Source organism: Elephas maximus, chromosome 9 (genome assembly GCF_024166365.1).
Source record: "Elephas maximus indicus isolate mEleMax1 chromosome 9, mEleMax1 primary haplotype, whole genome shotgun sequence".
Taxonomy (NCBI): Eukaryota; Metazoa; Chordata; class Mammalia; order Proboscidea; family Elephantidae; genus Elephas; species Elephas maximus.
Window position 1 is genome coordinate 44,778,210 of NC_064827.1, and position 24,693 is coordinate 44,802,902.

Consider the following 24,693-nt stretch of genomic DNA (forward strand, 5'->3'; position numbering starts at 1 on the left):
TTCTTACGAAGCAATGTATTTGTTATATATACAACAAGGCAATACTTTATTATACAACAGTGCTAATAGGCTGTTTTAGCCATAAAGGCAAGGGAAGAGGATCTTGATGTGTCTCTCAGGCAGCTTGGAATGCGTACATGTGCAAGGCAAACTCAATCTCTGTAAAGTAATTGCTTAAAGTGCAGTGGGATTATTTATAAGGCCAAGTGTTGGTAGGAGGAAGAGGAGGCTTCTCCACAGCAGGAAATACGGAAAAAATAGGGAAAGAGAAGGCATCTAGGGAACCCTTCTCCTTTAGCTCTCTATAAAGATAAGTAGCTATGGAGGGTATGCAGCCCTCCTAATAGGCCGGCGCTCCCTCATCTTGCATGTTAAATGTAAAGTAACCTTGAGTACCTTCATCTGATAATTGATATGAGAGTGGCATACGTTGGAAAAAGCTAAAAACAATAACAACAAAAGTGACAGTGATCCTGTAGAAGGTGGGAGAGTTTCCCAGGCAATAATAAAGTAAGGAAAACTAAAAAAAAACAGTAGGTTTAACAGGTAGCTCCAGATTTTCTTAGAGCTCAGGAGGGGGAAACAATCTAAACAGGATTACAAGGAGAAATGCTCAATAAATACTTGTTGAATAAATTTTGCAAAGATGATTGGAGAAAACAAAGGGTTTACTTGAGATCCCAGTGCCAGTATCCCCAAAGGGATTCATCAGACCAAATCTTTAGAACTTGTTTCTAAAAACTACACAGTCACCAGCTCATCATATCCACTCTGCCGCCTCAGAGGTAGAACCTAAATAGTGAGTCAAGGCTAGCGGGGATGAGAACAGGTAACCCGTACAGTAGCTATGGGTGATTTCTCTGGCCATAGGAAGAACTGATAAATTTGGGGATTTAGCCAGTTTCCACAACCACAATGATAAGAAGAGATCAACATCACCTGCATTTATGCTATGTCCTGTGGTCCTCTGTCCTGGCCTACAGGAAAGCAGCTGGCCTAAAGGCACTGTTGCGGATTGAATTGTGTCCCCTAAAAATATGTGTCAACTTGGCTAGGGCATGATTCCCCATATTGTGTGGTTGTCCTCCATTGTGTGATCTGATGTAATTACCTGTGTATGTGTTATAAATCCTAACCTCCATGATGTTAATGAGGTAGGACACAATCTAGGGACTAGGTTCTATCTTGAGTCAATCTCTTTTGAGATATAAAAGAGAGAAGCAAGCAGAGAGGAGGGGGACCTCATCGCCATCAAGCAAGAAGAGCAGGAGGGAAGCAAATTCTTTGGACCTGGGGTCCCTGCACTGAGACACTCCTAGGCCAGGGGAAGATTTATGACAAGGACCTTCCCCCAAAGCTGACAGAGAGAGAAAGCCTTCCCCTCGAGCTGGCACCCTGAATTTGGACTTCTAGCCTCCTCAACTGTGCGAGAATAAATTTTTCTTTGTTAAACCCATCCACTTGTGATATTTCTGTTATATAGCAGCACTAAATAACTAAGACAGGCACTAACCAAAAACTTGAAAATTCATCTCCTCTGTCTGTCCTGGATTTGATCTGGAAGAATGTAGCACAAGCAGCACTTGCATATAAGGGTAGAAGTTTGCAAGGTAGCAGACAATTGGCTTCTAGAAGCATATGCCTCAGGAATAGCAACTTAATCGAACACAGATGACCAAAGGGCTTTGGAAAATCAGCATATCTGGGGCCTCTAAAAAATTTAGCATACACAGGCACACATTCTGAGTGCAAGGTGCACATCTGGGTGATTCAGATCAAATGAAGCTAGAAGTGCGGCCACTTTACCCAAAGGTTATGGACAAAAGTAATCTGGTAGAGTAATGGCAGGGGGGCTAAGAATGTGGCTGCCAGAGGAGGGAAAACAGTAACTGAGTTTCAGTGTCACCTTTGAAAAGGCATAAAACCAAACCAGCTGCCATCAAGTGGATTCCCACTTATGGTGGCCCCATGTGTTTCAGAGTAGAACTGTACTCCATAGGGTTTTCAAAGACTGTGACGTTGCAGGAGGACATCGCCAGGTCTTTCTTCTGAGGTGCCTCTAGGTGGATTTGAACCACCAATGTTTCCATTAGTATCTGAGCATTTAACCATTTGAGCCATCCAACCCGTTGCTGACGATTCCGACTCATAGCGACCCTATAGAACACAGTAGAACTGCCCCCTAGGGTTCCGAGAAGCCGCTGGATTTGAACTGCCCACCTTTTGATTGTAAGTCGAGCCCTTACCCCCTGGGCCACCAGGGTCCTTGAGTCAGCCAGGGACTCCATAATATAGGATACTCCTGTAAGTATACTGCAAAGCTGTATTTTCCCCTTATGGCTCAATATCTGGCAGTATATGAACTCAAGAGCATAAAACATTTATTTATTTAGCATAGTGCCTGGCAAGTAGGTAAAAAACCCCTAGTGCCAGCACTTAGTAAATACCATGTGGGTCTCTGAGGCGATTACTGGGAAGGGGGGATGGGGATGAAGGAGGAAGTTGTAATGGGAAAGATGATCATTTCTCCAGCTGGACACTGATGGTCTTGGTTTCTTGGTCCAAATCTTGTGAGCAATTTCTGACAGAGCTTGGCCATTGAGATCGAAGCATGGAGTGGATAATGATATTCCTATTAGAAATGAGAGTAAATCAATCTGGGAAATGGGGATACCAGAAAGCAAGCAGCTCTGCTTGAAGACAGACGTGAGATTGGGAGATAAAAAGATTCTGAAACTGAAGGGAAAGGAAACTTTTTGCGTAATTGAGATCCATTTTGGAGCTGATATGGGGAAAAAACATGAAGAGTGCAAGAAATGGGCCTAGGGAGGTTGTCTTGTTTATGTTGGGGGGGGGTGTCATATATATAAGTGACAAAGTGGAAGAATAAGAATGTGACCAGAGAATATGTGGAATATCAGAGGCTGAGAAATCCAGGCAGTAAGGATACTGGTCAGCTTTGAAATGAATATATTCAAATGGAACCGGGGTGAGCTATTCTCTCCACATTTATTTCCTTTTCAGATAGTGTTTTTGAGAAGATTTACAGCAACCTGCTGACACCCTTCAGTTCCATCTGGGAACTATTTGCAGAATTTTTTGTGACTGGGCTAGAATTAAACCGTATTCTTAGGATCTGTATGATCTTAATACTCACCTAACAGACCTGGTTTGGTTTTTCCTCTCACCGCTTAACCCCCAGGAAGGCCACTGCTCCCGAGGAGGGTGTATTAGTTATCTAATGCTGCTTAAGAAATTGCCCCAAAACTTAGTGGTCTACAACAACAAATAGTATGTGGGTCAGGAATTTGGGAGTAGCTTAAATTTTTTTTTTTTTAGCAGGGTGCTTCTGGCTTTCATGAGGTTGCAGTCAAGACATCCGCCAGGGCAGCAGTCATCTGAAAGCTTGACCGGAGCTACAGGGTCTGCTTCCAAGTTCACTCACATGGCTGATGGCCAGAGTCTTCAGGACCCCAACACGTGGGCCCATCCATTGAGCAGACTGAATATCCTCACAACAGGGCGCTCTCTTCCATAGAGGCAAGTCCAGAGACCACCCCTGGGGGTCTGTAGGTACACTGGGGCGCCCACGGGGCAAAGACAGAGAGAGCCCTGGGGAGGCTCCATTCACACAGGGGTGCTCCATGGGGGCGACTCTCCACGCCTCCTCAGGAACTCTCTCGAGGGGCCAGAAGCAGCAGACACTTAGGGTCATTCTCCTACACAGGGGCACCTTGGGGCGGCTCCCACACAAACACCTCAGAGTCCCCGGAAGGCCGCCCGCAGCCCTGCCCCTTGGGGTGCCCGCCGCCCCCGCTCCCGCTTACCGGGACCGTCCGGGTGCGGGACGCGGCTTCGGGGCTGGCGGGCTCTACACCGCGGGCCCCGCGCCGCCCTTGGCCGCTCGGCCGGCCGGCGTGCTGGGGCCCAACGCCGGGGGCAGGCGCCGCGGACGGAGCGGCAGGCGGAGGCGGCGGGCGGAGCGGCTAGCGGAGGCGGCGGGCGGAGCGGCGGGCTGAGGCGGCGGCGGCGGCGGCGGCGGCGGCGGGGCGCGCCCCCGCCCCACACCCACCCTCCCCGCCCCCCGCTGCGAGCGACTGCGGCTCGCGCGCCCGTCCGCCTCCCCCCCACCCCCCGCCCAGCGGGCCACCGGCGCGGGAGAGCGAGGTGCGGCGGGACCGCGGGTTGGCGGCGGCCCGGCCGGGACTTGGCGTGCGGCTCACACGAGCCGTCGGCTCAGGTGCCAATGGGCGTCCTCCGCCAGCGCCCGGCACTGCGGCGGGGGGACTGCGCCAGCCCGGCCGCCCGCGGCAAGGTCAGTGTCGGTCCCGAGGAGGTGGCCCGGGAGGGGGGCGCCGCAGGGGGCCGCGGCCGCTCACAACTCCTGCCGGCGCCGAGGCGAGGGCGGGGGCCCGGTGGGTCTCGCCGCCGGCATCCGGGGGGGGTGGGGGGGAGGGCGAGAATGACTCTCTCAGCCGCCCCGGCCGGGGCCCTACTTCCGTTCCCCCACCAGGCTCTGCTGCCCAGCTAGGCCTCCGGCCCCGTGGTCGTGGGGCGCTTACCTTCGCGCTATGCCACCCCCGCCCCCGGAGTGCCCAAGAGTGCGCTGTTTTCTCAGACTATTGGTCTTCCATCTCCAGCAGTAAAGCTGTACCCTATTGTAACCCACTTCTTTTTTTTTTTTTTTTCTTGCTGCAGCAACCTTGTCCCTCTGATTATCCAGTCAGAAGTCTGAGCGGTATAAAGTGCGTTACGTTAAACTAGATGCTTTGTAAAAAGTGAGGGTAACAAAAAGAATATTAAAGTCTTAAGCCCCTAACACTAATTATAAAGCAGTTAAGTGAGGAAATACAAATATGCTGAGGACCTTTTTATTAAAATTATATTTCATTTAAATTTTTAATATACCTAGTGTTTCCGGATAAATTTAACTTCTGCATCACAAATACAATTCACTTCATCACGTGGGGGAAAGAAAGCAAAGAGGAACTCATTTTGTCCTTAACATCATGGAATATAAGGCAGGTAAGTATAGTACTATATATTACCATCACTTTTAAACATTTAAAGTGCCAGGTTATTAGACACTGACATATATTAAGTAATTTAAACTTCTCAACATGGCTATAAAGTACCATACTTCTGTTGCCTACAGATGTAGAAACTGAGGCGTGGAGAGTTTAAACAACCTGCCTATTACGGTCACATAGCTAATATGTGGAACCTAGGAATTCTGAGTCCAGAACCGATACTCCTAACCATTCATTGTACTGTGCTGCCTCCAGGACCACCTTAAGGATGTGCAGAAGTATCCCAGGTTAAAAAAAAAAAATTTTTTTTGAGGACCCTGACTACGTACACTATTTGCTTAAAATATGTATTACAGAATTAGTGGGTCCATATGAGGTGTAATATTTTAGTGAAGATTTAGGATAAAAGGTAGAGAAGTAGTAGTTACATATCTGTTTACTGCCACATCAGTGCACCTAAAGATGCTTGGTAGTATCTAGGCATTATCTCTTCCTGTTCAAATATAAGTACTGTCTCTTCCTGTCTTTATTGTCAGATACACCATTCCTGGCTAATTTCATATCTCTTACCTTCAAAAAAAATAATAATGATGCTGTTATTACTTACAAGGCCAAGACCCTTCAGAACCCATTTGTCTTGAAACTATCGATCTTCTTGCCTTTGTAGTTTCTTAATACCATTTATCCAATGCTGGTTATGTCATTATTTATGACGCTGCGTCATCTTGCCACGTGTGAATACTGGCTGTGTTTCATTACTAATGACCACAAGTGCAAATCATACCCAGAGTATGAAGGAAAATGTATGTGACTGATGGTTTGTTTTCTAGATTGTTAAATTTGTACTTTGGAATTTTATAATGTAAATGTAGAGCAATGTGCCCTACAACCATGTCTTTTCTTGAATTCCTTAGGCCATAATCACTACATTCCTAAAATTATCTCTTTCAGTATTGATCACACCTCTACTTTACACACACCACCGCCAGCAGGGATAATAGGTGAGGGGCCCTTGACTCAGTGACAAGAGTGATGACATCGGTACAAGTTATGTCTAACCCTCCTCTAGCATGGTTAAGAACACCCCTTCATGATAAAAACACTCAACAAACAAGAAATAGAAGGGAACTTCTTCAGCATAAGAGGCATCTAGCAAAAATCCATCAGCTAATATTACACTTAATGATGAAAGGCTGAATGTTTTCCCCCTAAACACAGGAACAAGGCAAGGATGTCTTTTCTTACCACTTCTATTCAGCATTGTACTGGAAGTGCTAACCAGTGCAATTAGGCAAGAAAATAAAAGGCATGCAGATTGGAAAGGAAGAAATAAAACTATCTCTTTTTGCAGATGACGTAATCATGTATATAGAAAACCCTAAAGAATGCACTAAAAATCTATTAGAAATAATAAAACAAGACCTAAGTAAATTGAAAGACATCCGTGTTCACAGGTCAGAAGATTTAATATTGTTAAGATGGCAACACATACCAAATTGATCTACAGATTTAACACAATCCCTATCAAAATCTCAGCTGGCTTCTTACAGAAACTGATAAGCTGACCCTAAAATTTGTTTGGACATTCAAGGAACACGGAATAGCCAAGATAATCTTGAAAAAGAACAAGGTTGGAGGATTCACACGTCCCAATTTCAAAACTTAAACTACAAAGCTAGAGTAATCAAGAGAGTGCAGTACTAGCACAAGGAAAGCAGATAGATCTGTGGAATAGAATTGAGAGTCCAGAAATAAATCCTTACATTTCCAGTCTGTAGATTTTCAGGAAGGATGCCAAGACAATTTAATGGGGAAAGAATAGCCTTTTCAACAAATGGTGCTGGGACAAGTGGATATCCACATGCAAAGAATGAAGTTGGAGCCCTGTCTCACACTGTATATGTGTGGATCAAAGACCTAAATGTAAATCCTGAAACTATAAAACTCTCAGAATAAAACAGACATAAATCTTTGTGATCTTGGATTAGGCAACATTTTATTAGATATGACACAAGCAGTGAAAGAAAAAATAGATGAATTGGGCTTCATCAGAATGAAAAAATGTTTGTGCTTCAAAGGATGCCAAGAAAGTTAAAAGAGAACCCACAGACTGGGAGAAAATATTTGCAAATCATATATCTGATAAGGGATTTGCATCTAGAATATATAAAGAACTCTTACAACTCAATAATAAAAAGATAACCCAATTAAAAAATGGGCAAAAGACATGTTCACTGCAGCACTGTTTACAATAGCAAAAAGATGGAAGCAACCAAGGTGCCCATCAACAGATGAATGGATAAATAAATTATGGTATATTCACATAATGGAATATTATGCAACGATTAAGAACAACGATGAATCTATGAAACATCTCATAACATGGAGGAATCTGGAAGGCATTATGCTGAGTGAAATTAGCCAGTTGCAAAAGGACAAATATTATGTGAGACCACTATTATAAGAACTCAAGAAAAAGTTAAAACACAGAAGAAAATATTCTTTGATGTTTACGAGGGTGGGGAGGGAGGGAGAGGGATAGTCATTAATTAGGTAGTAGGAAAGAACTATTTTAGGTGAAGGAAAAGATAACACACAATACAGGGGAGGTCAGCACAACTGGACTAAACCAAAAGCAAAGAGGTTTCCTGAATACAACCAAACGCTTTGAAGGCCAGAGTAGCAGGGAGGAGGTCTGATTGGCATAACAAAGTGTATTAAGAAAACGTTCTGCGTCCCACTTTGGTGAGTGGCATGGGGGTCTTAAACACTAGCAAGTGGCCATCTAAGACAAACCAATTGGTCTCAACCTACCTGGAGCAAAGGAGAGTGAAGAACACCAAACACACAAGGTGGATATGAAGCCAAGGGACAGAAAGGGCCACATAAACCAGAGACTCCATCAGCCTGAGACTGAAAGAACTAGATGGTGCCCGGCTACCACCGATGACTGCCCTGACAGAGAACACAACAGAGAATCCTGGTTGAGCAGAAGAGCAATGGGATGCAGACCTCAAATTCTCGCTAAAATACCAGACTTAATGCTCTGACTGAGACTGGAGGGACCCCAGAGGTCATGGTCCCCAGGCCCTCTGTTAGCCCAAGACCACAACCATTCCCAAAGCCAACTCTTCAGACAGGGATTGGACTGGACTATAAGACAGAAAATGATACTGGTGAGGAGTGAGCTTCTTGGCTCAAGTAGACACGTGAGACTATGTGGGCAGCTCCTGTCTGGAGGCGAGATGAGAAGGCGGAGGGAGGCAGGAGTTGGTTGAATGGACAGTGGGAATACAGGGTGGAGAGGAGGAATGTGCTGTCTCATTAGGGGGAGAGCAGCTAGGAGTACATAGCAAGGTGGGTATAAGATTTTATATGACAGACTGACTTGATTTGTAAACTTTCACTTAAAGCACAATTAAAAAAAAAAAAAAAGGGCAAAAGACCTGAATAGGCATTTATCCAAAGAAGATATGTACAAATGGCCAATAAGGATGAAAAGATGCTCAATATCATTAAAAAAAAAAAACATTAGCCATCAGGAAATACAAATCAAAACCAAAATGAGATACACTTCACACCCACGAGGATGGCTATAATAAAAAAGACAGTGTCGTATATAACAAGTGTTGGCAAGGATGTGGAGAAATTGGAACCTTTGTACATTGCTGTTGGGAATGTAAAATGGTAGAGTTGCTTTGGAAAATAGTCTGGCAGTTTCTCAAAAGGCTAAACATAGAGTTACCAAATGACCTAGCCATTCCCCTTCTAGGTATATACCCAGAAGAAATGAAAACCTATGTCCACATAAAAACTCATAAACAAATGTTCATAGCAGCATTATTTATAATAGCAGAAAAATGGAAACAATCTATATGTCCATAAAGTAATGAATGGATAAGTAAAATGCTATATATCCATACAATGGAATATTGTTCAGCAACAAAAAAATGAAACACTGGTATATTGCTATACCATGGATGAACCTTGAAAACATTATGCTAAGTGAAAGGAGTCAGTCACAAAAGCCTACATATTGTATGATCCATTTATATGAAGTCTTTAGAGACAGAAAGTAGACTAGTGATTGCCTAGGGCTTGGGGTATCGGAGGTTGGGAGTGATAGCTAAGGGATATAAAGTTTTCTTTTTGTAGTCCTGAAAATGTCCTGCTCATGTGTACAGAGTTTCTTTTTGGGATGGAAAATGTAAACTTGGATTATGGTGATGGTTGCACAACTCTAATATACTAAAACCCACTGAATTAAGCACTTATAAATGGTTGAACTTTTTAGTATGTAAATTTTATCTCAATAAAGCTGTTTAAATTAATTAATTTTTTAAAAATCATGCTGGCCAGTAGGAGCTATCCACCTGCCAGGGAGCTCTCCTGGGGCTCTGGGATGAGCCCACAGGCTCAAATCCTGAAGAAGCCTGGGTATCTGAATGATTCCACATGGGGGATGGGGAGTGGATATGGGAGGGGAAGGGCTGGAAAGGGCCAGAAAAGGGGAGAAATGGGGGCCTGGACCTTGTTGTTGTTTGCCGCTGAGTCGATTCCAACTCATGGTGACCCTATGTGACAGGGCTGAACTGCCCCATAGGGTTTCCTAGGCAGTAATATTTACAGGAGCAGATCGCTAGGTCTTGTCTGCCGCGGAGCGGCTGGTGGGTTCTAACTGCACCAACCTTTTGATTAACAACCAACTGCTTAGCCATTGTGCCATCAGGGCTCCTTGACCCTGGCCTTCTGGGTTCTAATTGGGGCTGGGAGCACCCCTACCAGATAGCACAGGGCAACCCCACAATCAACAGAGATGGATTTTAAAATTTTCAGGGTAGGCACACCAAAGCATGGAGCCTCCTGAGACACAAGGCATTAGGCAAGGGACCCATGTGCTTTGTCTATACTGGTTATCTCTACACTAGGTACCATGTAATGAGAATTAAAACCAAGTGCTATGGAAGTGCTGAGAGAACTGCTGAAAATTAGAGCGCAGGTAAGAGGAAGACAGTATTTTGCCCTCTGATAAGGAAGAAAAGCCATTTAGGCAGAAATTTTTTTTTTTTTTTTGTAAAGCAAGGCAAAAAATGAATTGTGCCCAATACCGCATTGCCATTGAGTCAGTTCTGACTTGTAGTGAACCTAAAGGACAGAGCAGAACTGCCTGACGGGGTTTCTAAGGACCGCCTGGTGGATTTGAACTGCCAAACTTTTGGTTAGCCACAGTAGCTTTTAACCACCAGGCCACTAATAGAGGGGTGAAATGCGGTGGTAATTCAGAGGACAAATTGCTTCATGAAGGAAGGTGCTTTGATTAAGGAAAATGTATAACGACCATTTAACTCATTGTTTGCATTTAAGTATCAAAAAATCTAATTTATTAAATGTCTTTATATTTCCACTGTGTGAAACATTTCTGTCAGGTTCTAGAGAAGAGAGCTCTTTACTGTGGTCCAAGCAGTATTAAGGGGGTCGTTTGGGGAATGCAAAGGTTAATGACAGCAGGCTTTTTGAGAGATTTACTCTGCCTCCCCAAGTGGCAGGCACAGAATACAAAGGCACAAGATAAGACATTCAAGGTCAAAGTGGCAGCAGGAGAAAAAACAAGGTGGGGAATGAACAAAGTAGGTCTGAGGAGGTGCAGCTTTATTTTACATTTGTATTCATTCTTGTTTGTTTGTTTTTATTGTGGCAATATATACATAACACGTTGCCGTTAAATGCCGTTGAGTTGATTCCAACTCATAGCAACCCTATGTACAACAGAACGAAACGTTGCCTGGTCCTGTGCCATCCTCACAGTTGTTGCTATGCTTGAGCTCATCACTGCAGCTACATACATAAAATTTACCATTTTAACCATTTTTAAATGTACAATTTAGTGTCATTAAGTATGTTTACAGTTTGTGCAACCATCATCACTATTTCCAGAACTTTCTTGTCATCCCAAACAGAAATTCTGTACCCATTAAATAATTGCTTCCCATTCTCCTCCTTTCCCCAACTCCTGGTAATCTCATTCTACTTTCTGTCTCTATGAATTTTTTTTTTTTTTTTAGATAACTCATGGAAACCCTGGTGCCATAGTGGCTAAGAGCTATGGCTGCTAACCAAAAGGTCAGCAGTTCAAAATCCACCAGGCTCTCATTGGAAACCCTACGGGGCAGTTCTACTCTGTCCTCTAGGGTCGCTATGAGTCAGAATTGACAGCAACGGATTTTTTTTTTATTCTAAGATAACTCATGTAAGTGGAATCATATAATACTTGTCCTTTTGTGTCTGGTTTATTTCACTTAGCATAATGTTTTCGAGATTCATCCAGATTGTAGCATATATCAGAACTTCCTTTCTTTATATGATTGCATAATATTCCATTGTATGTATGTGCCACATTTTGTTTATCTGTTCATCTGTTGATAGACAGACACTTGAGTTGTTTCCACCTTTTGGCTATCATGAATAATGCTGTTAGGAACATTTGTGTACGAGTATTTGTTTCAGTCACTGTTTTGATTGTTTTTGGATATGTACCTAGGAGTGGAGTTGCTGGGTCATGTGGTAATTCTAGGGAGCCCTGGTGGCGCAGTGGTGAAGAGCTGTGGCTGCTAACCAAAATGTTGGCAGTTTATGTCCACCAGCTGCTCCTTGGAAACCCTATGGGGCAGTTCTACTCTGTCCTATAGGGTTGCTAAGAGTTGAAATCAACTTGAAGGCATCGGATTATGGTAATTCTATGTTTAACTTTTGAAAAATTGCCAAACTGTTTTTCACCAACAATGCATGAATATTCCAGTTTTTCCACATCCTTGCCAACACTTATTTCCCTGCCCCCTTTTATTTTAAATTATAGCCACCTTAGTAATATGAGGTGGTGGTGTTTGTGTGTTTCTAGGAATTTGTCCGTTTCGTCTAGGTTATCCACGTTATTGGCGTACAGTTCTTCATAGTATTCTCTTACAATCCTTTTTTTATTATTAACTTTTATTGAGCTTCAAGTGAACGTTTACAAATCAAGTCAGACTGTCACATATAAGTTTATATACACGTTACTCCATACTCCCACTTGCTCTCCCCCTAATGAGTCAGCCCTTCCAGTCTCTCCTTTCGTGACAATTTTGCCAGCTTCCAACTCTCTCTATCCTCCCATCCCCCCTCCAGACAGGAGATGCCAACACAGTCTCAAGTGACCACTTGATATAATTAGCTCACTCTTCATCAGCATCTCTCACCTACCCACTGTCCAGTCCCTTTCATGTCTGATGAGTTGTCTTCGGGGATGGTTCCTGTCCTGTGCCAAGAGAAGGTTTGGGGACCATGACCACCGGGATTCCTCTAGTCTTAGTCAGACCATTAAGTGTGGTCTTTTTATGCGAATTTGGGGTCTGCATCCTACTGATCTCCTGCTCCCTCAGGGGTTCTCTGTTGCGCTCCCTGTCAGGGCAGTCATCGATTGTGGCCGGGCACCAACTAGTTCTTCTGGTCTCAGGATGATGTAGGTCTCTGGTTCATGTGGCCCTTTCTGTCTCTTGGGCTCTTAGTTGTCGTGTGACCTTGGTGTTCTTCATTCTCCTTTGCTCCAGGTGGGTTGAGACAATTGATGCATCTTAGATGGCTGCTTGTTAGCATTTAAGACCCCAGACACCACATTTCAAAGTGGGATGCAGAATGTTTTCATAATAGAATTATTTTGCCAATTGACTGAGAAGTCCCTTTAAACCATGGTCCCAAAACCCTCACCCTTGCTCCGCTGACCTTTGAAGCATTCATTTTATCCTGGAAACTTCTTTGCTTTTGGTCCAGTCCAGTTGAGCTGACCTTCCATGTATTAAGTATTGTCCTTCCCTTCACCTAAAGCAATTCTTATCTACTAATTAATCAGTAAAAAACCCTCTCCCACCCTCCCTCCCTCCCAGCCTCGTAACCACAAAAGTATGTGTTCTTCTCAGTTTATACTATTTCTCAAGATCATATAATAGTGGTCTTATACAATATTTGTCCTTTTGCCTCTGACTAATTTCACTCAGCATAATGCCTTCCAAGTTCCTCCATGTTATGAAATGTTTCATAGATTCGTCACTGTTCTTTATCGATGCGTAGTATTCCATTGTGTGAATACACCACAATTTATTTAGCCATTCATCTGTTGATGGACACCTTGGTTGCTTCCAGCTTTTTGCTATTGTAAACAGACCTACAATAAACATGGGTGTGCATATATCTGTTTGTGTGAAGGCTCTTGTATCTCTAGGGTATATTCCGAGGAGTGGGATTTCTGGGTTGTATGGTAGTTCTATTTCTAACTGTTTAAGATATCACCAGATAGATTTCCAAAGTGGTTGTACCATTTTACATTCCCACCAGCAGTGTATAAGAGTTCCAATCTCTCCACAGCCTCTCCAACATTTATTATTTTGTGTTTTTTGGATTAATGCCAGCCTTGTTGGTGTGAGATGGAATCTCATTGTAGTTTTAATTTGCATTTCTCTAATGGCTAATGATCGAGAGCATTTTCTCGTCTATCTGTTAGCTGCCTGAATATCTTCTTTAGTGAAGTGTGTGTTCATATCCTTTGCCCACTTCTTGATTGGGTTGTTTGTCTTTTTGTGGTTGAGTTTTGACAGAATCATATGGATTTTAGAGATCAGGCGCTGGTTGGAGATGTCATAGCTGAAAATTCTTTCCCAGTCTGTAGGTGGTCTTTTTACTCTTTTGGTGAAGTCTTTAGATGAGCGTAGGTGTTTGATTTTTAGGAGCTCCCAGTTATCTGGTTTCTCTTCGTCATTTTTGGTAATGTTTTGTATTCTGTTTATGCCTTGTATTAGGGCTCCTAAGGTTGTCCCTATTTTTTCTTCCATGATCTTTATCGTTTTAGTCTTTATGTTTAGGTCTTTGATCCACTTGGAGTTAGTTTTTGTGCTTGGTGTTTACAATCTTTTTTTACTTCTGGAAGGTTGGTGGCAATAGTAAAACTGCCTTTTTTTGTTTCTGATTTTAGCAATTTAAGTCTTCTCTCTTTTTCTTAGTCAATCTATCTAAAGATTTGTCAGTTTTGTTCTTTTCAAAAAACCAACTTTTTAGTTCATTGAATGTATCATTTTTCTATTCTCTATTTTGTTTATCTCTGCTTTAATCTTTATGTTTTTATTTCTCCTAGCTTTGAGTTAAGTTTGCTTTTTTCTTCTAGCTCATTAAAGTGTACAGTTAGGTTATTGATTTGAGATCTTTCTTCTTTTTTAATGTAGGCATTTAGAGCAATAAATTTCTCTCTGAACATTGCCTTTCCTGTATCCTATTAGTTTTGGTATGTGTTTTATATTTCACTACTCAAGGTATTTTCAGATTTCTCTTAAAATTTCTTCTGTGACTTGTTGGTTGTTTAATAGTGTGTTATTTCATTTCTATATATTTGTGAGTTTTCCAGTTTTCCTTCTGATATTGATCTCTATTTTCATTCTGTTGTGGTTGGAAAAGATACTTTTTATGATTAAAATTTTTTCAATTTATTTAGAATTGTTTTCCATCTAAGATACATCTGTTGATCTCATCCCATCTGGAGCAAAGGAGAATGAAGAAAACCAAAGACACAGGGAAAATATTAGCTCAAAGGATTAAAGAACCATGTGAACCACAGCCTCCATCAGCCTGAGCCAGAAGAACTAGATGGTGCCTGGCTACTGCCACCAGCTGCTTTTACACGGATCACAACAGAGCAGGAGCAAAATGTAGAACTCAAATCCACTCACACACAAAAAGACTAGACTTAACTGGTCTGACAGAGACTTGAGGAACTCCTGAGGCTGTGGCCCCCAGACACTCTGCTAACTTAGAACTAAAACCATTCCTGAAGCCCGCCTTTCAGCCAAAGATCAGATAGGCCTATAAAACAAACAGTAACACACGTGAGGAATGTGCTTCTTTTTTTTTTTTATTAACTTTTTTTGAGTTTCAAGTGAACGTTTACAAATCAAGTCAGACTGTCACATATAAGTTTATATACACGTTACTCCATACTCCCACTTGCTCTCCCCCTAATGAGTCAGCCCTTCCAGTCTCTCCTTTCGTGACAATTTTGCCAGCTTCCAACTCTCTCTATCCTCCCATCTCCCCTCCAGACAGGAGACAAGTGACCACTTGATATAATTAGCTCACTCTTCATCAGCATCTCTCACCTACCCACTGTCCAGTCCCTTTCATGTCTGATGAGTTGTCTTCGGGGATGGTTCCTGTCCTGTGCCAACAGAAGGTTTGGGGACCACGACCACCGAGGAATGTGCTTCTTAGTTCAGTAAAATATATGAGACTAAATGGGCAAACTCTGCCCAAAAGCAAGATGAGAAGGCAGGAAGGAGCAGGAAAACTGGATGAATGGATACAGGGAAACTGGGATAGAAAGAGAAAGAATGCTGTCACATTGTGGGGATTACAACCAATGTCACAAAACAATATGTGTATAAATTTTTGAATAAGAAACTAACTTGACCTGCAAAGTTTCACCTAAAGCACAATGAAATTAAAAAAATAATAAAATTTCATATCTGGAGAAAATATCTTTTACATATAAACATGAAATAAAGACAGTCTGAGACCAAAAAATAAGAATTGTTTTGTGGCCTGACGTGGTCTGTCCTGGAGAATGTTCCATGAGCACTTGAGAACAATGTGTATTCTGCTGTTGGGTGGTTATCGATATCTGTTAGGTCTAATTGGCTTATAGTGTTCTGTTGTTCAAGTCCTCTATTTCCTTATTGACCTTCTGTCTGGTTGTTGTATGTATTATTGAAAGTGGTGTACTGAAGCCTTCAACTGCTATTACAGAAATGTCTATTTCTCCCCCTTCATTTCGGTCTATTTTGCTTCATATATTTTGAGGCTCTGTTGTTAGGTATGTGTATATTTGTAATTATTAGGTCTTCTTGACTAATTGAACCTTTTAATAATATACAATGTCCTCATTTGTTTCTTGTAACCTTTTGTTTTAAAGTCTATTTTGTCTGATATTGATATAGCCGCCCCAGCTCTCTTTTGGTTACTATTTGCATGGAATACATTTTTCCATCCTTTTACTTTCAATGTACCAGTATCTTTGGATCTAAAGTGAGTCTCTTGTAGCAAACATATAGATGGATCATGTTGCCAATCTCTGCCTTTTAATTGGGGAGTTTAATCCACTTACACTTAAAGTAATTACTCATGAGGCAGGATTTATTTCTACCATTTTGTTATTTCTTTTCTGTATGTCTTCAATTCCTCCATTATTGCCTTTTTACTTGATTTTTGTAGTGTACCATTTTGATTCCCTTCATCTTTCTGTTCCCTTATTGTCTTAGTCATCTAGTGCTGCTATAACAGAAATACCACAAGTGGATGACTTTAACAAAGAGAAATTTATTCTCTCACAGTCTAGTAGACTACAAGTCCAAATTCAAGGCATCAGTTCCAGGGGGAAGGCTTTCTTTCTCTGTCAGCTCTGGAGGAAGGTCCATGTCATCAGTCTTCCCTTGGTCTAGGAGCTTCTCTGCACAGGAACCCCAGGTCCAAAGGATACTCCCTGCTTCTGGCACTGCTTTCTTGGTGGTATGAGGTCTCCACATCTCTCTGCTTGCTTCTCTCTTTTATATCTCAAAAGAGATTGGCTTGAGACACTATCTAATCTTGTAGATCTCATCAATATAACTACTACTAATCCATCTACTTACACCATAGTGACAGGATTTACAACACATAGAGAAATCACATCAGATGACAAAATGGTAGATAATTGTACAATACTGGGAATCATGACCCAGCCAAGTTGACACATATTTCTTAGGTACACAATTCAATCCATGACAGAAACTAAAAGAAAGGTGCATCTAGTTGATTCTGTTCCATTCTGTGCAGAACATTTTTCCATAGGACTTTTAATGGCAGATTTTTTTGGAAGTAGATCACTATGTCTTTCTTCTGAGGCACCTCTGGGTGAAGTCAAACTTCCAACCTTCCGGATAGCAGTTGAACATGTTAACAGTTGTCATCATCCAGGAATTCCAGGAAACTAATATAAATCCCCATATCAAATATGGAGCTTCTGGGCTTGAAACATGCCACCAAGCTTGAAGGGTCTCAGGTCAACCTTCTCACTACCTGAAGATTTCTGTCACATCCACCTGCCTCCATACATCTGTCTTCAGTGAAAGTTGGTTATTTTACTTCATTTTCCTATCTGAGTGTTTTTTTTTTTTTTTTTTTATCCTTCGTTAAGCGGTATTCATCATCCCTCTTTCCTGGGATATATTGGTGGAATGGCTGAGGGGGAGCATGATTGGATATTGGGAACATGACTGTGGTGGGATGTCAGGGAGAAACATGGATTAGTTTTATGTCAGAATATTAAAATTATTAGCTTATTAGCTTATTGTCTCTCACCACAAAATGTAAGCTCCAAGAATGCTGAGACTCCCTTGTCTGTTTACTGTTGTAAAGATATAATACATAATAACCTTGAGACACAACACCATATAGTCAGGATATACTAAGAGTATACCAAGATTATCAAACCTCTAAATACCTGAATAGTAATTAAAAATAACTTCATAGGTACCCACCCACCAAAAAGCCACTGCCGTTGAGTCGATTCCGACTCACAGAGACCCTATAGGACAGAGTAGAACTGCCCCATAGCATTTCCAAGGAGCACCTGGCAGATCCAAACTGCCGACCTTTTTGGTTGGCAGCTGTATCACTTAACCACTATGCCACCAGGGTTTCCGACTTCATAGTAAATGATGTGAATTCCCCAGTCAAACCATTGACTTCAATGATGCTAGATTTAAAAAAAAAAAAAAAAAAAAGTTGTGACCAAGTTTTTTTTTTAATAATAAAGAAATAGTAATAAAATTATGACATAATATTATACTTTTATTCTCAAATATTAGGCAAAAACACAAGAGGATATACAAACTTATAAATCTTAACCCAAAGAGAATCAGGCACTTCTCTTGATTTTTAATAACATGTTCCATATAATTCATAACATGTTAAACAAATCTTTTTAGCACTTTTCCTCTATAAAAATTTTGTGGCTTTCCATGAATTTTCAGAGTTGTCATGAGTTTATTATAGGTTACTGTGAAGTTATTTAACCAAGGATCTTAAAGTAAAGCCTTAGCTTTTTTTTATTTCCTAAAGCTATGTGGCTTAGTTTTCAACTCAGGAATCTTATTCTAATGAGAGGCCAAACCTTGGTCTTTGAGTCAGATCACAGTAATAAATTAACCCTTTAACTCAGAAATAAAAGAAAATTTTGTTTTTTAACAGCAAGAAACCTATTTATTTGTTTTATATGCTATTTAACACTAATGCTCCTAAAAATCCCATAAATTAAACCATTAAACTTCAGTCAGACAGTTAAAACTTTTGGCCATTATCGAATAAATTTCTTTTTTCAATAAACCTCTTAAACGTTGTCTTTGTTGCATATAGTACATCCTTTAAAATGACAAAAATGAACACACTCATTAGCAGACCCAGATATACACACACATATCCCCTTTCTCTTGTGGCATAAAAAGCAAAAGTATATAAGCTTAAATTATGACAAATACATATTAACTCCAGTTAATATCAGTAAGTTACCTAAAAAAAAAATTTTTTTTTTACCTAAAAGGTCTTGGAAATTATTTTAAGCCTGTATAACATAAAATATAACTGTAATTGAAATAAAGTCTGTTTAAACATTCTAACTTTTCATTCACCTTTTACTATTTTTCATATTTTTCTCAATCTAATTTTAGCCTTTAAAGGTTTTATCAACTGGCTTTGGAAATCATAAAGTTTCTGCTCAGTTGACCAATTCATTGATATGGATATAACCTTAAGTGTCTGGCTACGGTTGGAAACATTTTTCCAGGCCATTTCAGGTGTGTCTCATTGTGATTTCTATTTTTTTGGTTTCTTAAAGTTCCCCTACAATAGAGAGAACTTGTTTACAGTTCTTTTACTATTGAGATCTATCCAATTTCTGATAACTATGGCAAAGCAGCAATTCTTTCCCGTCTTCTTTTTGTCTTAAAAGGGTCTCCACCCAGAAGAACTAGATGGTGCCCGGCTACAACTGATGACTGCCCTGACAGGGAGCACAACAGAGAACCCCTGAGGGAGCAGGAGAGCAGTGGGATGCAGATCGCAAATTCTCATAAGACCAGACTTAATGGTCTGACTGAGACTAGAAGGACCCCGGTGGTCATGGCCCCCAGACCTTCTGTTGGCCCAGGACAGGAACCATTCCCAAAGCCAACTCTTCAGACATGGATTGGACTGGATAATGGGTTGGAGAGGGATGCTGGTGAGGAGTGAGCTTCTTGGATCAGGTGGACACTTGAGACTATGTTGGCATCTCCTGCCTGGAGGGGAAATGAGAGTGTGGAGGGGGTTAGAAGCTGGCAAAAGGGACATGAAAAGAGAGAGTAGAGGGAGAGAGTGGGCTGTCTCATTAGGGGGAGAGTCATTGGGAGTGTGTAGCAAGGTGTATATGAGTTTTTGTGTGAGATGCTGACTTGATTTGTAAACTTTCACTTAAAGCACAATAAAAATTATTAAAAAAAAAAAAAAGGTTTCCACCTAGTTGGAAAGGGTTTTTCAAAAGCTTCCCTGTATCTATATGACCTTGGAGACTGGGGGCTGGGGAAGCCTGATCCTGCCCTACCCTTCCCATTTTTTAACTCTTCTTAGAAGACAAGATTAGATCATTCCAATTCATTTACATATGTTTAAGTGGACCTAGACATTTTGAAAGGCAAAAGATAACTAATTTCTTTCCCTTATACTGTTCTGAAACTGCTACTTTTACTTTAAGATAAAACCATCCTTTTTCTTTTTTTCTTTAAAGAAAACACATTTCATATAATATCTAGCTTAAGTTACTTAGGTTTCACTTTTAAGATTGGCATAGTATAGAATATAAAGATCCTAGTGTACTTTTCAAATAAACTAATTTGTATCAAAGTTTCTCTAAGTAGCTATTAAATCTAACTCACAAGACAGACACAAGACACAGTTTTTCTGGATGTAGAAAGAACTGAGGTTCTAAGACAGCCTTACAAAAAACAGCAATTCTCAGTCATAGACACCGACCTAATACAAGATGGAAACTTAGGTACAACGCTCTAGAACAGAAGCAAGCTCTCGGAAGAAAAGGAGACAGAAAGACCACAGAAACTCACTGAACAATACCACACAAAACAAAGATATGGGAATTCCGGTTTCTTAAAGTATATATAGAAATTTTGGTAAGATCGACTCAATTCAATGGAAAAAAAAGGTTCTAGATAAAACTTATTAACTTGCAAGAGCTTCAGATGGAGGAATATTAGACCTTTTGACAAAACCGGAGCATCAAGCATTAAATTCCCTAAAGAGAAAAGACAACACAAATGAAAGTTCACTTTTCCAAAGTGGTCACTGAAATCCCAAATTACTTTTAGTATATTCAGTTTATAAAATAAAAAAATTTTTTTTTAAATTTTATTTTATAAACTGAATTTATAGCATTTTTAAATATGAACCCCAAACCAGTATTTCAGTAGTGGGGGAAATCCAGGCTCATTTGTCAAAGATATTAAGCTCTAATGTTCAAGCTTTTTGTTTCCTTCTTTTTGAACTTAATTCATTCTGCTGGCTAGAGACCTAGTCTCTTATTTTAGACCTTAAATATACTAGTTCCTCCAATTGTAAAGTACTTTAAAGCTGCTGACGGTCTTAATTTTAACATTGTGATTCTTCCTTGAGAAACTATGTCATAAATAAGATACAGAACTACCACTTCTCCCTTCAAATTTTATAATGGAGGCCAGGAGCTGCCACCTCCCCCTGAGAATTTCATACCACAGGTCAGGAGCTGCCACCTCCCTCTGAGAATTTAGAAAAAAAAAAGCAATGTTTTCCAGGTTTTCTCTGAGCCACAAAAAGAACCCTAACAAGAAATGTCGCGGGGTTTGGACAGTGTTTTGCTTAGACCAGTGGGTACCTTCGTTGCACGAGAGTTTCATTGTGGGTGGCAGGCAGCCTAGTGCTCTAGCCTAACTGGTGACCATCTTACCCTGTCACAGGAGACTTTAACGGTCATGATGAGCACCAGCAACTACCCTAATGGCTTTTACTGGTCAACTTGTGCCTGAATTTTTGCGGCTTATAGTGGCTCAAAGCTCTTTGAAAATAGAATTTCCTCTTTAATGTTTCAAATGCCCGAATTCGGACCTAAACTGCAGCTCACTTAAAAAGTTACTAAGTGTCACTCTTAACCAAACGATCAAGCAAAAATCTAAGAAACATTCTCCTTAATCAACCCACCAGTTTTTCAAACAAATATGCCAAACAAAACTTAAGAAAACATGAGAAAGAGAACAAAAAGAATAAGCAAAGGCTAGTATTCCGAGAGCACGCACCCTGTTGATGTCGAAGGGACATGGAGTGGGAACATGTGGGTCCAGAAGACAGGGCCTCTTTTTTTTTGCCAGCTTCTGCTCCACAGTCCAGGTCTCCTCGAGTTCGACTGGATTCGTAGGTTCAGAAATCCTTGATGACTAAGCCAGTAACTGTTGCAGGGGAAAAAAAATCATAAAGTTTAGTAAAGCAAAAATAAAATTTTATTTGGCATATATTCAAAAAGGCAAAAGTGGGAAGTGAACAACCATACTGCCAGAGTCATGTCTGCCCGAGTATTACAGAATAAGCAAGGGTGGGAAAATGGACAAGCATCCTGCCATAGCCATCTCTGCCTGAGTCCCAGATTTTCATTCCTTCGTAGATAACCTGTTTCCTTCTATTGACAACTCTGTAGAAATATTCTACTACCTGTGGAAATAAAAACTTATTCTTTTACTTAGGTAGGCTAAATCTTTTGCCACAATCCTTTCCTGATAATCAGTGAACTCTTTTGGACCAGAGACCTAAAACTACTTTTGTTCACAGAAAATTTTATTTTTTTGTAGCGATTATTATTTATCTTCTATCTGTACTGTTCTCACCTGGTGAAATTCTATGATGGATCCTCCGGGTTGAGATTCCATGCCTTCCCAAATCTTTTCTCAAATAATTTTTAATCTCTTTTTTTCCTCTGAAGTTTAAGAGAATAATTTGTTTTTTTTTAATTCAAAAATTCATTTTTAGTGTTGTCCTTTCTACTTTTCTGTTGTTTGCTATTGAATCTCATTTGCTCATAATGTTTTACTTCCAAGACAATGTTCTTATCTCCCAATCATCTTTTCTCCTAGCCTCATTTCTCATAGACTGCTCTGTTTATTGATTCAATACCCTCTTGAATATCACTAAGAATTATACTGAGATTTTTAAAATGTTTTTCTATCTTACTGTATTAACAATTTTTTTTTAAAGCAAAAGCTGATTGTTTTGTTTCTTCTCGATAGGATTGAAAGTTTATATCAACTGTCAGAGGTTTTCTGTTCTGTTCATTCTTTTAACTAGATTGATCACTGTTGGGAGCTGTTTGGAATTCCTTACCAAATCATGTGAGTGGCTCTTAAATGTCTCCTAGTGGATTTCACCTCCATGTTCTTCTGAGTACCATATGGTTTTGGTGATTCTTAGGTGGCAAAGCAAGTAATGACATCACTTGGCTGCAGTCTTGGTCATGCTGTGCCAAGTAGTTGATAAAACTCATTTGATCCTTCTTGACATATCTCAGTTTCCACATTGCTCCAATGAGCCATGGGAGACCATTGCTGTCTAGGGCAGAGCCCGGGGATAAATAACATCTTCACAAAGGGAAAACTCTTGCACACCTTCCTCACTCCCCTCTCTGATCCAAGGGCATGAGTGATTTCCTGGTGGGGAGCTTGAGTGAGAACCAGACAGTGAGAACTATAGGGTAGTTATAGAACCAAGGGAGAGAAAAATTCAGGAAACATTTTTTAAAGAATCAATATGACAATGAAATGGTAAGGAGAAAGATAAAAACATTTCCTGATACTATTTTATATGGCATAGAAAGAGTTGAAAGGTAACATAAAAGTAAGCACTCATTCAAATATGTTCAAGGAAAGAAACCATGAAGGGTTAAATAAAAGACTAGAGCTTTTCATTAGTTAAACAATAAAAATTTGAAGAGTTACTTTTCCTTGACCTCAATATGTTCATTGTCCATTAGAGAGAGTAAGAATTACAAGCCTAGACAAGTAAGAATATTCCTCTATTGAACTGTTTATAGAATGAAGTGAAAAAAAAAAAAAAACTCCTATTAAAAGCTCCTGGTTCACACAGAGTCTTTCTATATAATGAAATTTATGTAATATTTGATGAAGTTGGCCCACATCTGGTGATCTTATCCTCTGAGACCCTCAGGTGAGAGAAAGCAGGAAGCACAGGACTACCAGGACCCCTCCCACCATCACCGGATGAGGTGTTTCTGAAATACCAGATTCCTCACAGCGGCCTTCACATCCTTGTTCCTCAGGCTGTAGATGATGGGGTTGAGCATGGGTATCACCACCCCATAGAAGAGGGAGAAGAGTTTGTCTGAAAGGTCCTGTTTGTCTGCCCCCAGTGGACCCTTAGACTTGGGCTTTGCGTACATAAAGAGGATGGTCCCATAGAAGACAACCACAACTGTAAGGTGGGCAGAGCAGGTAGAGAAGGCCTTTTTCCTCCCCTCTGCTGAACGGATCCTTAAGATGGTAGCAATGATGAACACATAGGAGAAAAAAATGAACAGCACTGGGATTCCCAGAATGATCACATTGGCCACTCCCATACTGATCACATTAATGGAGATGCCAGCACAGGCCAACTTCAGGACAGCCAGGATCTCACAGGCAAAGTGGTTGATGACATTGTCCCCACAGAAAGGCAGTCGCATTGCCAGGGAAGTCTGTATCATAGCGGTGGTGCTTCCAGCTACCCAGGAGCTGGCAACCATGGGCATATAAGCAGCCTTTCTCATGATCTCAGGGTACCTAAGGGGGTTGCAAATGGCCACATAACGGTCAAATGCCATCATGCTCAGGAGCACACACTCTGGCTCCCATGGCAAAGGAGAGAAACATCTGCACAGCACAGGCTAAGAAGGGGATGGTTTTCTTGGGAGTGAGGAAGCTGTCAAGAATAAGGGGGACTGAAGAGGTTGTGTAGCAGATGTCCAAGAATGAGAGGTTCCCCAGGAAGAAGTACATGGGCGCGTGCAGGCGGAAGTCCAGGATGGTCACAAGAGTGAGGACCCTGTTGCCCAGCAGGATCACCAGATACATCAGGAAGATGAGTACAAAGAAAATTTTCTCTAGCAATGGGTGGGCAGAGAGTCCCAGGAGAATGAACCCTACCACAGGTGAGGTCTGATTGGACTTGACCATGAGGTTTCTTATTTCACTTGCAGGAACTCAGAAGACTAACACCATCATTCTTTGCTGTCTAAAGTGCCTGGGCAGTCAGTGAAGAATCCCCATCTTGCTAAGTAATTGGAGAAGAGCTCTGACAATTGAGGTTCTCCACATGGTTCTAAATAAAATGCAGGGAATTTGATTAAAATCTACTTTGTGATCTCTGGCCACCTCCTAATAAGGCTTGGAAAGTAGTCTGATTTGATTTCCCTAATCGCGTTCACGATAGACAGTACACATTTACTTCAAGTTACACCATGTTTGGCTAATTTGCTTGATTCAGCTTTGATAAG

General features: G+C 41.0%; 2 protein-coding genes and 1 long non-coding RNA gene across 4 annotated transcripts in view; 2 read left to right on the forward strand and 1 right to left on the reverse strand.

Moving 5' to 3' along the window:
- The window catches only part of SPAAR (small regulatory polypeptide of amino acid response), a 79,115-nt gene extending 75,337 nt beyond the window's left edge, over positions 1–3,778 (forward strand). The window contains exon 5 of the mRNA XM_049896679.1: positions 3,340–3,778. The gene's annotated coding sequence lies outside the window, so the exon portion shown is untranslated. The remainder of the gene's footprint in view (positions 1–3,339) is intronic.
- Positions 3,779–4,146: 368 nt separating this feature from the next.
- On the forward strand, positions 4,147–19,725 carry LOC126083225 (uncharacterized). 2 transcript variants are annotated; one of them, XR_007518746.1, is made up of 5 exons: positions 4,147–4,315; positions 4,913–5,025; positions 5,156–5,317; positions 18,806–18,931; positions 19,087–19,725. It is a non-coding gene; the product is annotated as an uncharacterized LOC126083225 (long non-coding RNA). The 2 variants fall into 2 exon arrangements; XR_007518747.1 differs by lacking the exon at positions 4,147–4,315 and adding an exon at positions 4,447–4,778.
- A 3,690-nt stretch (positions 19,726–23,415) lies between these two features.
- On the reverse strand, positions 23,416–24,373 carry LOC126083216 (olfactory receptor 13C7-like). Its single transcript, XM_049896695.1, is given in 2 exon segments — positions 23,416–24,043; positions 24,045–24,373. Coding segments are annotated over 2 exon segments (957 nt in total).
- Positions 24,374–24,693: the final 320 nt, after the last annotated feature.